General features: G+C 39.3%; 1 protein-coding gene across 1 annotated transcript; it reads right to left on the bottom strand.

Moving 5' to 3' along the window:
* Window positions 1-507: 507 nt before the first annotated feature.
* Window positions 508-13,485, bottom strand: LOC139947029 (organic cation transporter protein-like). The gene is made up of 10 exons (XM_071944848.1): window positions 13,033-13,485; window positions 10,871-11,017; window positions 9,750-9,861; window positions 8,266-8,434; window positions 7,094-7,244; window positions 6,338-6,429; window positions 5,065-5,279; window positions 4,025-4,133; window positions 3,394-3,606; window positions 508-2,811 (listed from the first exon to the last, which is right to left on the bottom strand). The coding sequence occupies exons 1-10, from the start codon at window positions 13,399-13,401 to the stop codon at window positions 2,667-2,669; spliced, it is 1,722 nt and encodes a 573-aa protein (XP_071800949.1). The 5' UTR covers window positions 13,402-13,485; the 3' UTR covers window positions 508-2,666.
* Window positions 13,486-14,541: the final 1,056 nt, after the last annotated feature.

The raw sequence follows: 14,541 nt of genomic DNA, 5'->3' as shown, positions 1-14,541 counted from the left end.
GATACACATACTGTGAAGGCTAGTCTTTGACAAATACCAATAGTGTCCACTGCCTTTAAAAGGGTCCGCAATTTTGTTGGGTCAACAATTTGGTTTTACAAAATGGCGGCCTGTGTATTAAGTTAACGAGGTAAGAGGAAAACCACACAATTATTTCTAGGCATATTGTGTGGACACTATTGGTAACTGTCAAAGACCAGTCTTCTCATGTGTATATCTCAACATATGCATACAAATTAATAACAAACCTGAGAAAATTTGAGCTCGATTGGTCGTCGGAGTTGCGAGATAACTATGAAAGAAAAACACACCCTCGTTACATGAAGTTACGGCTTTCAGATGCCTGATTTCGAGACCTTAATTCTAAACTTGAGGTCTCAAAATCAAATTCGTGGAAAATTACGTCTTTCTCGAAAACTACGTCACTTCAGAGGGAGCCGTTTCTCACAATGTTTTATACTATCAACAGCTCCCCATTACTCGTTACCAAGTGGGGTTTGATGCTGATAATTATTTTGAGTAATTAACAATAGTGTCCACTGCCTTTAAACTATACTTTTGTTTTATCTTTATAACCTTGTTTTAATTTCATAACGAACAGCCCACGTTTATTTCAAACTGCATTGTGTGTAACTGCATCGGGGATAAAACGTAATTTAGTTTGTTTAGAAGACTTTCACAATAGGAGGAGAGGGCAACACCACGCCCCATTGTGTAGCACCAAATGTCACCCTGAGCTTTTTGTTGTACACACTAGATTTTGCACCCCTTGTGGAAAACCTTATTTTACAGCCTTTTCCCAGCCGTAAAATTAGAAGTTCTGTTATACTACCACGGTTTACGCCACAGTGATCAACTATTATACCATTATGCCAGTAGAATTGCGTTTTATTGTCAAAATAGTCCGAGGCCGAAGCAACGTGCGTGCTTCTTTGCTTTAAAAAGTATCTATTGAAATTACCATACATTCACAGAGTTTTTCTCAAAAAGAAATTGTCGTTTATTTCTCTCCATGGTTCATTTATGAATGGCACTTAACAAGAAAAAGAAATTGCACGCAAAATCATAAAGTATAAGTTTCCCTTGCCATTACCTATAACCCTGGTCACATACGTGAGACAAGTGGTGTGACATATTGAGTGGCCAAACCATAATACAAAAAATAAGCCCCGATACAATTCTACGAAGGCCCATTAGTGCCAGCAAAAAAATAAAATTCAAATCCGTTATAACGGATTCGCAATCCGTTATTACGGATTAGTAATCCGTTATAACGGATTTGCAATCCGTTTTTACGGATTAACAATCCGTTATTACGGATTTGCATTACGTTATTACATCCTGTTAAAAATAAAAAATAAACTCTCAAATCTCAAAAACTAAACGGAGTTTTTCTCCGGGGTCAATGCACTCTCATTTCAAATTTACCTGTAGGCCCACCGGACAGATTGAGTTACCATTGAGTCCCATTAGTACCATGCCAATATTAAGGGTGTGTTCAAACTCGTTGTTGGGTGAAATTGTGTGTCAAACCAACCGAAAAGTCCCGCCGAAGTTCAAACTAAATGTCTGCCATTTTTAAAATTTTTCGTCGTGACGTCATGCACCTCGGTCAGCCCCAAGTGACCCCCATTCTACAAGCAGGGCACTTGGAGCTGCTTTGCCTCTTGTTAATGCACTAAGAAATTGCCACTGGCGTCGGGCTTTTCAATGCGGGAGATTTTTTGTTCTAAATCAGTTTAAAAATGTAAAAATATGAGCTCAATCGGTCATCAAAGTTGCGAGATAACAATGAAAGAAGAAAACACCCTAGTCACACGAAGTTGTTTGCGTTTAGATGGTTGATTTCGAGACCTCAAGTTCTAAACTTGAGGTCTCGAAATCAAATTCGTGGAAAATTAATTCTATCTCGAGAAACATCATGCAGAGGGAGCAGTTTCTCACAATGTTTTATACTGCCAACCTCTCCCCATTACTCTTTACCAAGTGAGGTTTAATGCTAATAACTTTTTTGAGTAATTTATACCAATAGTGTCCACTGCCTTTAACACAAAAATGATTTTTTTGGGGGGTGGCATTTCTAAAGAAGAAAAATTGCTACACGGGGAAGCCCCGCGAATGACGTCAAAGCTATTCGAACGCACCGGGGATCGACCTGCGGAGAGCTAATAGAAAGCCCACGGCCGTTTCACTCACGTTGCGTGTGCATAAGCAAAGTATGCTGAATGTATTTGTTCGTTTTTTTTTTCATACCTCCACTGACGAGCTAACGGTTAAGAAACAAAATGGCGTCGCGACCGTTCGTAAACGATGCAGTGGCCATACAAAGTAATCAACATTTAAACCCCTAAACAACTCAATCCAACCCCCTATATATTTGTAAGTATATCATGACACATCTGGGCCAAATTTCATAGAGCTGCTAAGCACGAAAATTTGCTTAGCATGAAATTTCTTCCTCGATAACAACAGGATTACCAACCAAATTTCCATGTGATTTTCAGGATAAGCAAACAACAGCTGATTACTATAGTAACAAGCAATATGCAACAAACAGAAATTTTGTTGGTAATCCTGTTTTTATCAAGAAAGAAATTTCATGCTAAGCAAATTTTTGTGCTTAGCAGCTCTATGAAATTGGGCCCTGGTGTTCAATATTGTTGCGTTCAATCTTCAGTCTGGACACCGACGTTGCAATACGCTGCACTCATTTCCAAGGCATGGAATTTCTCTTCCTGGTTCTCGTCATCCTCGTGGTCGGGAACCCGACGACAGTTCGGAAGTTTGAACATTTCGCGGAAAGTCATGTTCCTGGCACAAGAAAAATAATAAACAGAAGTCCAAACTAATAATAGCTATGTGAGGTACATTTTAGTGCCAAAATACTAACTGCATCTGCTCGGACTCACACATTATGCAACGCCAACAACACTAAAAAGCCTTCATCACCGCCCTTGTCAAATTTTATTTTTGTCTTCACAAACAGGAAGCAAACTTATGGAAATTCCAAGAGCCACAAAAACGAAGAAAGATTATAATAATAGTGGGGTTTTTTATAGCGCGAATATCCGTCACTCAGTGACGGATATGTACATACACATAGACCTTTTCGCAAATACCGGGGCGCGCGCGTAAAGCTTGGAATTAGGTGCATTATGGTCTTGCTGGTATCCAAATTTGATCCATATCTATCCCACAATGCACCTCATTCAACAGTCTGCGCTTGCGCATTGGTATTTGCGATAAGGTCTATGGCCATGTACACTAATTCAATGATATACATAGAGCGCCCTCTCTTGGTGAACGGTGATGAAAAAGGCAAATTTGTGAACAGTCTGAAGAAAAAAAGCGCTTAGAGCTTCTCGCACCATGACTACTTCTTCCCCAACTTACTTGCCAAATGCTTCCCCCTCCTCCATGGTTTGAGGTAGCTTTGCTCCCAGTGTATCGGGCAGTAGAAGAGTGGAGACGCCAGCCAGCAGAGCAAAACTTCCAAATACAAGAAACGGAAACTGGAAGAAAGTGACGTCACCAAGATAGAGGACATACGGGGAAGCAATGGAGCCTATACGGGACACGAAGGAGCCCATTCCCACACCAACATTCCTGGTAGATTTAGAGAGAGAGAGGTAAACATTGTTCTAAAGGTAGGTTAGATTGTTTTGGGTCGACTTTATCCTGAATAGGGGACTTTCTGGGACGCTTGGTGGCAGAAGACTTAACCGGGTTAATAATAAAATCCATTGTTCTTGGTAATGTGCGGAAGCTCACAACTACGTAAACAAGGCAATTTACCTGGACAGTCTGCTGCCACCTAGCGTTCCAAAGTCTCCCATTGCATTATAGACCAGAAAATGACATGGATATTTATGGTAATCACTCTTAAAAAAATTGGCAGTACAAACTTGTGGTTTTAGAAGCTTGTAGCAACGTGCACCGCGACAATTTGATAGATATTTTCTGGGGATCGTGATTTGTCATGACAAAAGGAGAAAAAGATGTGCATTTATTTTCTTCTTCTTACCTTACAGGTGTCGGAAACAACTCGATTGCATACAGGTATACAATTGCATAGGATCCTGAAATACACAACTTGCCGATCATTGCAATGACTAAAGTCACCGTGGCCATATCTAAACAAAAAACACAACAGCAAGTTTTTGTGGTTACTTTTCATTGTGAGTATGCACCAAACATGGGTGAAGACCACTTCTGTATAAGGGGCTACGAGAAGAAAACATTTAAAGGCAGTGGACACTTTTGGTAATTACTCAAAATAATTGTTAGCATAAAACCTCACTTGGTGAAGAGTAATGGGGAGAGGTTGATGGTATAAAACAAAGTGCCATAGTTTTCGAGAAAGAAGTAATTTTCCACGAATTTGATTTCGAGACCTCAAGTTAAGAACTTGAGGTCTCGAAATCAACCATCTAAACGCACACAACTTCGTGTGACAAGGGTGTTTTCTTCTTTCATTATTATCTCGCAACTTTGATGACTGATTGAGCTCAAATTTTCACAGGTTAGTTATTTTATTCACATGTTGTGATACACCAACTGTGAAGGCTAGTCTTTGACAATTACCAATAATTTCAGATGAAAATAGCTATGGGGAGCTGAAGGTTTAGGAATTGATATTGCTCCTAAAACAGTCTAGGTTGTAGGATGTAGGGAAACATTGTGATAGGTAAGGAGTTCCAAAGAGATGCAGTACGGGAATAGAACTGTAATTGGAATGTCTCTTTTGGAACGACTGTTTCAGGTGCCTTACTTATTTTTGGCCGAACACTCATATACACTAAAAACAGATTCTTCTTTTAATTTGCATATTTAACATACATGTTTAACATACCTGTCGGCATGGCCATGTCGCATTACAACGACACGCCCCAATAGTCATGAATATGCAAATCAGCTTCTGCCCAATGGCAGCTGGCATACGATACAGTGGTATAGACATGGCGCAGAGCAATGACACACCCCCAATGGTCATGAATTATGCAAATCAGCCACTTACGGTTGACTCTACCCAATAGCAGCTGGCATACGATACGGTTAACATACCTGTTGGTATGGCCATGGCGCAAAGTAACGACACGCCCCCAATGGTCATGAATATGCAAATCAGCCACTTCCTTCCGATTCTACCCAATAGAAGCTGGCATACGATGTAGGCGGGAACTTCAACAGCACCGGCGAGAAAGAACGAGAAGTACGGATCGTTCCCGAGATCCTCCGAGAAAAAGGACAGACCGTAGTAAACTAGATTGTTGCTCAACCTGGTGGTTTAATTTAAGGACACAAGTGTCAAAGACCAGGATTTGAACCCATGGATAATATTAACTTATAGACTGTTGCTCATCCGCAATTATTCATTTGTTAAAGGCAGTGGACACTATTGGTAATTGTCGAAGACTAGCCTTCACAGTTGGTATATCTCAACATATGCATAAACCTGTGCAAATTTGAGCTCAATCGGTCATCGAAGTTGCGAGATAATAATGTAAGAAAAGAACGCCCTTGTCACACGAAGTTGTGTGCGTTTAGAAGGTTGATTTCGAGACCTCAACTTCTAAATCTGAGGTCTCGAAATCAAATTCGTGGAAAATTACTTCTTTCTCGGAAACGATGGCACTTCAGAGGGAGCCGTTTCTCACAATGTTTTATACCATCAACCTCTCCCCATTGCTCATCACCAAGAAAGGTTTTATGCTAATAATTATTTTGAGTAATTACCAATAGTGTCCACTGCCTTTAAAAGCATGATTATAAGCTTCCTCGTTCTGTATAATCTGTAAGAAACTTACCACAACGATAACTGTTCAAATTTGAATAACCGAAAACAAAGTTTTCTTATTCAGCAAAACACTAAACTATTATTGCTTTGTCCTTAGGATAGGGTAGTTACATAATACGTTTAATATGATTGGTAGTGCATGTATATAAACTGACCCCGAACACTTCAAGAAATATATGCAGGGGTCGGTGTTGCTTACAGTTTTCCATGGCTTGCGAGCTACAGTGATTTACTTATGAGGTATCCCTGATTTCATTTCTAGGGCCTATTTCGTAACCATGCATGCATGGCCCCATTTCACAGACGTGTATTTCATGGCCCAATTTTAGCCCTTTAAAAATATACTATTAAGAATAATAAGGACGAAATCAATCACTAATTGTACACGTGAAAGCAAAACTTGTATTGATCCTACAACAAGAATATATAATAACATATATAAAAAGAATAACTGTTAGCTAATATACTGCAAACTATTGTGGGTCGATATATTATAGTTTGCACTTTATATGGTCTTAGGCATAGTAAGAAAATGCTCACCAAATGAAGTATATTAGAATTGCTTTTTTCCTCATATTGGGATACCGTAACAAATCGAAGAACGTGTATGTCCGACCCACGGACGCCTTCACCTGGATAGAAAAACAAAAATGCGGACTCTCAGAATTGCCTGAATACACTTAAAGACACTGGACACTATTGGTAATTGTCAAAGACCAGTCTTCACAGTTGGTGTATCTCAACGTACGCATGAAACAACAAACCTGTGCAAATTTGAGCTCAATTGGTCGTCGAAGTTGCGAGATATAATAATAAAAGGGGAAAAAAACACCGTTTTCGCACCATGGTCACACGAAGTTGTGTGCTTTCAGATGCTTGACTTCGAGACCGCAAATTCTAAATCTGAAGTCTCGAAATCTAATTCGTGGCAAATTACTTCTTTCTCGAAAACTACGTCACTTTAGAGGGAGTTGTTTCTCACTAGGTTTTATACTATCAACCTCTCCCCATTACTCGTAATCGAGAAAGGTTTTTAGTTAGGACGGGTAAACCTGTTCTATCGTCTTCGGATACGGAACTTAACTCCTCCTAAGTCCTATGATTAATCCTAAGTTAAGGAATTGGTGAAATCGACGGCCAGGCCCATGAGGACCGGAGCCCGGGGAACCTGGTGTTTTTAGAGTTCAAACAAGCTTCTAGATTCCAAGATGATGTGACGTTGGTGAACAAAGAAAGAATCAAAAAGAAAAAAGAAAAAAATTTCAAATAAGTAGACAACCTGTTAATAACACTGACCTGTTCTTCATCCTTGGTTTCAAGAGGTTCATCTTGGAAGACACTTTCTGGTATCTTCACTTTGTTTATTTTTGCCGCCTTTCTGACGATCTTCTCGGCCTCTGCCGTCTTGCCTTTAGATAGCAACCATCTTGGAGACTCTGGTACGATACTATAAACAGAAAGACGGATTTATCTCATATTCATGAAGTCTGGGTACTAGACAGGTTTCTCAGATTTAAGCCTGTTTTACACTCTAAAAAAACTCATAGTAAAAATAAAACCAGTTTCAGGTCCTTGGAGCTTGACCTTTACCTGGGTTTAATAACCTGGAAGCTCTGTCAACATGACCCGGAAGAGGTCAAAGTTACCCGGAAGATGTCAAAGTTACGCAGAATCCGAGGTGAAAATCCCTTTGTTTTAACGGGAAAAAAAACTTTCCGGTCAGACCCCTTGGACCCGAATCTATGGGTTAGTTCTAACTCTGACATTTTTAGTTTTAGGATAAAAACAAAAACACGGTTCATGCTGCCTGTGGATGAATGCGAATGCGAATTTTGACGTCACATGGCTGTTTGCAGGAGTTGCCCCAACATCTCTTTCGAAAAATTTTGTTCGTTGCGAATCAGTGACGTCAACATTCTTACATCGGCATTCCAATTCGCAGGAAGTATGAACCGGCCCAATTTAATAGAGCTTCTCAAGTAGAAAATATAGCTTAACGGCAGTGGACACTATTGGTAATTCCTCAAAATAATTATAAGCATAAAACCTTACTTGGTAACGAGTAATGGGGAGAGATTGATGGTATAAAACATTGTGTGAAGTGGCTCCCTCTGAAGTAACGTAGTTTTCGAGAAAGAAGTAATTTTCCACGAATTTTATTTCGAGACCTCATGTTTAGATGAGGTCTCAAAATCAACCATCCGAAAGCACACAACTTCGTGTGACAAGAGTGTTTTTTCTTTCTCAACTTCGATGACCGATTGAGCTCAAATTTTCACAGGTTTGTTATTTGATGCATATTTTGAGATACACAAACTGTGAAGGCTAGTCTTTGACAATTACCAATAGTGTCCACTGCCTTTAAAGCATCTCTATGAAAATTGGCCCTCGTCGAAGGTTAATTGAGAGCATATTATGTTATTATAATAAGTAACATTGAAGGTAGAGTTTAAATCAACACAACTTACAAATAGTAGGCCAGGAATATAACTGGTGGGATTGATATCGCTAGCTCAATGGTGTGCCAATCCCGTAGTCTCCACGCTATCAACGCCATAGACATGTACCCAATGCTGTAGAAGTACTCGATGACTATACCGGCTGTGGCTCGCTGGCTCTTGCCTACCATCTCAGTGGCTGGAAAAGAGACTAGCTTGGCATTAGATGGGGTTAAAGACACTATGAAACTTCTGGGCCCATTTTCATAGGGCTGCATGCTTAAGCACGGAAATATGCTAAGCACAACAACATTGTGCTTACCAGCAAAAGGTTACCAGCCAAAATAGCTTTAACTGTGGTACCGTGATTATAATGGCTAAACAGATAATGTTAAGCAGTAATTTCAGCTTAAGCAGCTCTATTTGGCCCGGGTCTGAATGACCCTGATTCTCTGATTCCATGTTGAAGGGGAGGGGGGGGGGGGGCTGTGACATGAAGTCTGTGTCAAAGCTGACAAGAAAGTTTGTTAAAGGGATGGTGCACGTTTAGTAATTGGAGTTCACTATTTGTTTCAGGCCTATAGAGTTGCAGATACCATGAAACTAACGTGTGCACAGCTAATTTCAAAAAGTAGTTCCGTTTTTTAGATATTGCCGAGAATCTGGAGCGGTTATGTTTACTCAGTAAGAATGATCCTGCAATTTGGTGTATACAATCAGAGAAACGAATAATTATCATTAATGCTTCTCAAATTCAAACTTTGTGGGGATAAAAAGTTATATATTTTTTTCCATTATCGCAGTACTTTGAACAGAAGTTTCTTAAAACCAATAAATTTTACTTTTCAAAGATGTTTCACTTCTTACCAAGTAATTTGTTGATTGCGAATAATTTGCAGAGTTATTACCAAACGTATACACAACCTCTAAATTTACGTAAAATTTGAGTCAACAGCCCTTTTAAAGGCAGTGGACACTATTGGTAATTACTCAAAATAATTATTAGCATAAAACCTTTCTTGGTGACGAGTAATGGGGAGAGGTTGATGGTATAAAACATTGTGAGAAACAGCTCCCTCTGAAGTGCCATATTTTTCGAGAAAGAAGTAATTTTCCACGAATTTGATTTCAAGACCTCAAGTTTAGAACTTGAGGTCTCGAAATCAACCATCTAAACGCACAGAACTTCGTGTGACAAGGGTGTTTTTTCTTTCATTATTATCTCGCAAGTTCAATGACCGATTGAGCTCAAATTTTCACAGGTTTGTTATTTTATGCATATGTTGAGATACACCAACTGTGAAGGCTAGTCTTTGACAATTACCAATAGTGTCCACTGCCTTTAAAACTAGTTTCTGGGTCGCCAAACTAGTAAATTTGAATGTCCTGAATTTAACCGAATACATTGTTTCATGGACAGCGAAAGAACCATAATGCCCCAGCCTTTATGAAAAAAACTTTTCCAAGATAAAATCTACTAACTTTATTTGTGTATAAATGACAAAATATATCACCTATTACTATGGCAACCACAAATGTTCCAGAAGCAGAAACGCCGAGGAGAAATTGCATAACACAAAAGAGTGTAAAGGTGTGTACAAAAGATGCCCCGGTGCCAACGCCAACCTAGTGGAAATTAAAACAAAACTTTATATAAAGAAAGGAGGGAAAACATTCCAGGAGCCAATTTTACAATACACTGTAATACTGTTCTTATAATAAGGTCACTTGTTACCTCCTAGGCTTAATTTCATAGAGCTGCTAAGCACACAAATTTGCTTAACACGACATTTCTTCCTTGATAAAAACAGGATTACCAACCAAATTTCCTTTTGTTGCACATTGCTTGTTACTGGTATTCAGCTGTTGTTTGCTCCTCTTAAGAATCATGTGGAAATATTGTTGTGATTCCTGTTTTTATCAAGGCAGAAAATTCATGCTAAGCAAATTGTTGTGCTTAGCAGCTGTATGAAATTGAGCCCTGGTGGAATCGGCACAGGCCTAATAATTAAAAAAAAAAAAAAAAAAAAGTCAATTAATTATTCAAATAAAGCTTACAATATGATGCTTATAACTACTGGGAAGTTGTGTATGGGTATACATCAGTTTAAAGGCAGTGTACACTATTGGTAATAACTCAAAATAATTATTAGCACAAAACCTCACTTGGTAAAAAGTAATGGGGAGATGATGGTATAAAACATGATGGTATAAAACATTGTGAGAAATGGCTCCCTCTGAAGTAACATAGTTTTCGAGAAAGAAGTAATTTTCCACGAATTTGATTTCGAGACCTCAAGTTTAGAACTTTTTTAGAAATCAAGCATCTGAAAGCGCACAACTCCGTGTGACAAGGGTGTTTTGTCTTTCAAAGTTATCTCGCAATTCCGGCGACCAATCGAGCTCAAATTTTTACAGGTTTGTTATTTTTTATGCATACGTTGAGATACACCAACTGAGAAGACTGGTCTTTGACAATTACCAATAGTGTCCACTGTCTTTAATACTAGCGCGTTTTTTTCGACATAGACACTGTATTGGGCTGAAATTTCGATATATGAACTTTAATTGTATATTTCACGATCATAATGCCAACATTCGTCAAAAACCTCCAATATATTTGATTAACACTTACCATAATGAGTAAAGGGAGTGTGAACGCTTTCTTCCTGCCGGCGAAGTCAGCAAGTTGACCGCATACCATAGAGCCTACCATCTTCCCAGCTAGAACCAGGCTCTTCGAAAGCTGCCGTTGGGCATCATTCTCACAAACAAGGTTGAACTGTCAACATGAAAATAATATAATGTTATAATAGGTAACACTTTATTGCCTCATAGTAATAGTAATTATAATAATAATTAATTAATAATAATTAACCATTCCTGTATAGTGCATAACACATAGTAATAAAACATGTCCATATAAGCACTCTTGAGAAAAACACAACAGAATATACAAAGACAATAACAATACCTATTATAATATATTATTATAGGCACTAAATGTAATATCATAATGTTAAAATTCCCGTATGAAATATCACTATGTCCGTTTCAACAGAACATCTTTGATTTAGAAAAAGTCTTGTCCAATGTGATATTGGAATAGTTTCAGCGGTTCCGTAAAATCTGCCCTTTACGACCTGCTTTTGTCAAATTGTGTAAAAAAGTAAAATCTCAGTTCATTGATTCTTTTGAAGGACCAGTTATGACATACTTATTATTTCTAAACAATATTTCGTCTTATTTTTCTCATTGTTCATAACATTAGTCACAAGTTGGGCACGTGCGTAGAAGGAATTACACCTATGAATAATATCAAATAGGCATATATATATATTTTCTTTTAAGGCAAACTTCGCAAAACGCATTCCAGTGGTCGCGATCGATCACGGCGTTATTGGAGGATGGCTCAGCGAGATCGCACCATTGGGAACGAGGTTGCGTTGAGAGAGCAGCATCATGTGACGCGAGTACAGGGACATAAACACGCAAACAATCATTACAATGAAGTTATCATTGTTTGATTATTACTATTTATCACCGCTCTGTACAAACATTATTCGATTAGACACAGTTTGACAATCAAACTATAATTATGTCCAAAGTCCAAGAAAGAAAGGTGGTTGGAAAATTTTACTGACAGGTCACAGGTCACGTAAACATAAACTGGCCCCGAGGTACTGGCTTATGTATACACCTTATACGACGGGTTTAACAGAGAATATCCAAAACCATGAAGGCGATGTCAAAGGTGGTTATATGTGGGTTCACGGCAGATCTCTGACGTATTTCACGGCCCACGAATTGAACAACATGATAGATATTGATTTGTTGAGTTTAACCCCTAGACCGATGTGTGTTAGCACTTTATACACTCGGTACTTTCCCGAGTCCTGTGAAAACATATCACAGGCATTTCACTTTGATGTGATTTGAACTTAGGACCCTTGCAATTCTAGAGCAGTGTCATACCAACTATAGACCACTGAGAGTGCTGGTAGCTTGAGGCCGTTCGAATCCTATGAGCAACGGGAACTGCAACGATTTTATGGTAAATTTGCATCGAAGATAAAGAAAGCATAGATACTGCGAAACCATAAACCGCGTCACAATGTAAACCATGCGATAAAACATGATTTGTTCTATAAATACATCTGCTAGGGGTAGATCAATGGCTTCAAAGTATGGTTTTATTTACTTTTTGATATTTTGGAATGATTAGACACAATTAAATGGGTCTGGGATATCCGATGGTTAAAGGGTTTCCAGCCAGCGCATACTCCAAAGAAAAATTTCTCCCGACAATGCCGGCATTAAGGTAACAGAACACATGTTCCGACATTGTTCCGATACCCTACAGAAATACATGTTCCCAATTCTATCGTCTCAATGTTACAACGTAACGGTTGCCCCAACCCTAACTCTAACCCTTCTAGCGTGTAGATCACGATGCGTTATCAGGGCCAAATTCCATAAAGCCTGTAAGCATAAACACTTGCTAAGCACAGACAAATCTTGCTTAACAGAAACTAACTTCCAGCCAGAATTCCATAAAGTTTACATAGTTGCAACTGGTACCCCACTCATTCGTTTGCTTAATGGAATTTGCTAAGTAATATTTTCAGCTTTATGAAATCAGCCTCATATAAACATACAACAGTCACCGATTTATAGGTCCAACTGAGAAGGAACACGTCAAAAGAAAATTAATATTGAAAAAAAAATTAGCAGGAGGAAATGAGGGCAATATTTCATGTTTAACATGATCGAGTTTGTTGTTTACTAGCTTATTACCTCTGTTACCGCAGTCTTATCGTAAAAGGTCGAGTCGAACACCCATCCCATATCACATGGAATAGTCTCCCGTGGTTCGTCCGGACTACACTCCACACCACCGGGGCCGATGGAAATGTTGTACCGTCTACAGCTGTCCCAGCTCCCGTCATCTTTCCTCGGCACTGCGCACGACATCAAAGCCTCCTGGGAGGTATTGTAGGTGTACCCATCGTAGAGGCTACAATGATGGTCCGGTGAGGCACTGAGGAAGGTATTACCGAGGCTATGCCAGGCACATGGGATGGCCAGGAGGCATAGAGTGAAATAAATCACCTTCTGGTATCTACCAAAATCGCCCAAGTACTTCAGAGCTTCATCAAATTGCATGGTTGCAAATTATCAGATTAACCAGCAACAGCGTACCGTGCAGGTTTTGCATCAAACCCGTCAACTTTACGTGACCCAGTAGCTTTTTAGTGGTAGGCCCATCAATGACAGTTATGTTATAGTTTTTATCTGTCTTTAAAATCATACATCAGAAAATATTGACTCGTTGATCACGTGTCGCACAAAGGTTTCTATGCAAGCCGAATGTATTTTTTGTGTATCTTTTATCCGGCGCGGTCTCCACGTAAAATCTCACGGCCGCAACATAACATTTGGGAAATGTGTAGCTTAAACATCTCAAATATTTTTGTTGCTTTGCTTTTAATACTCATCGGGAAAAGTTCACTTGTGAACTCATTATTACGTGAGGTAAGTTTTGTGAAAGGTTTGTCCAATATCAAAATAACTTAAAGTTATTAGATTTATATAGAGCCAATGATGCAAGGTGCTTAATATCAGGAGAATGGAAAGACCAAAGTAATGGGCCCGGGAACACTCAGCTTCAGATTAGCGTTGATTCAAGGCTGTTGGTGGAGTGTGCCCCGGCCGGTGTGGCACGAATCGGCACTGTGCAGTGCTATACACGAACAACGTATACTGTATTATGTACAGTACATTGTACAGCGAGAACAGTAGAGAGAAGTCGTGAGTACGGTCGTGTCTTTCAACCTCGTACGCGTCTCACGTACATGTACAATGTAATGTTCACCGTACAGATGGTACATGTACATACGTGTACATTCGCGGTTACAAGATGCACGCTTTGTGTTAAGATTGGGGTGCGCTGGCGGAATTCAGTGGGGACTCGGATTATGCCGGTCGCGGCGGCTGGCTGGAGCGCCTTGATCAAGGCTAGCTTCAGATTGGAGAGAAAGCTGGATGAGTATTGTGACCCTTTTTGACAGAACAGTCTGAGCATTAATAGGTTCAAACTTATTGTGTACGTAGAATCGGGTGGTGATGTGATGTAGAGTAATTAAGTTACGGGTATAAAATGAAAACACGGTGCAAGCTGTCCTTGGTAAGGGGATAGTTTTGTAAAGATTTATCAAGAAAACCTTTACAGTCACTGCGTGTACATGTACATTGTCATTCGGTAGAACAATGTACTTCGTTCCACGTCACGAAAGCGCGCCACCA

The sequence above is a fragment of the Asterias amurensis genome, chromosome 14 (assembly GCF_032118995.1).
Source record: "Asterias amurensis chromosome 14, ASM3211899v1".
Taxonomy (NCBI): domain Eukaryota; kingdom Metazoa; phylum Echinodermata; class Asteroidea; order Forcipulatida; family Asteriidae; genus Asterias; species Asterias amurensis.
The sequence above is the reverse complement of the archived record's forward strand: the minus strand, read 5'-3'. Positions and strand labels throughout refer to the sequence as shown.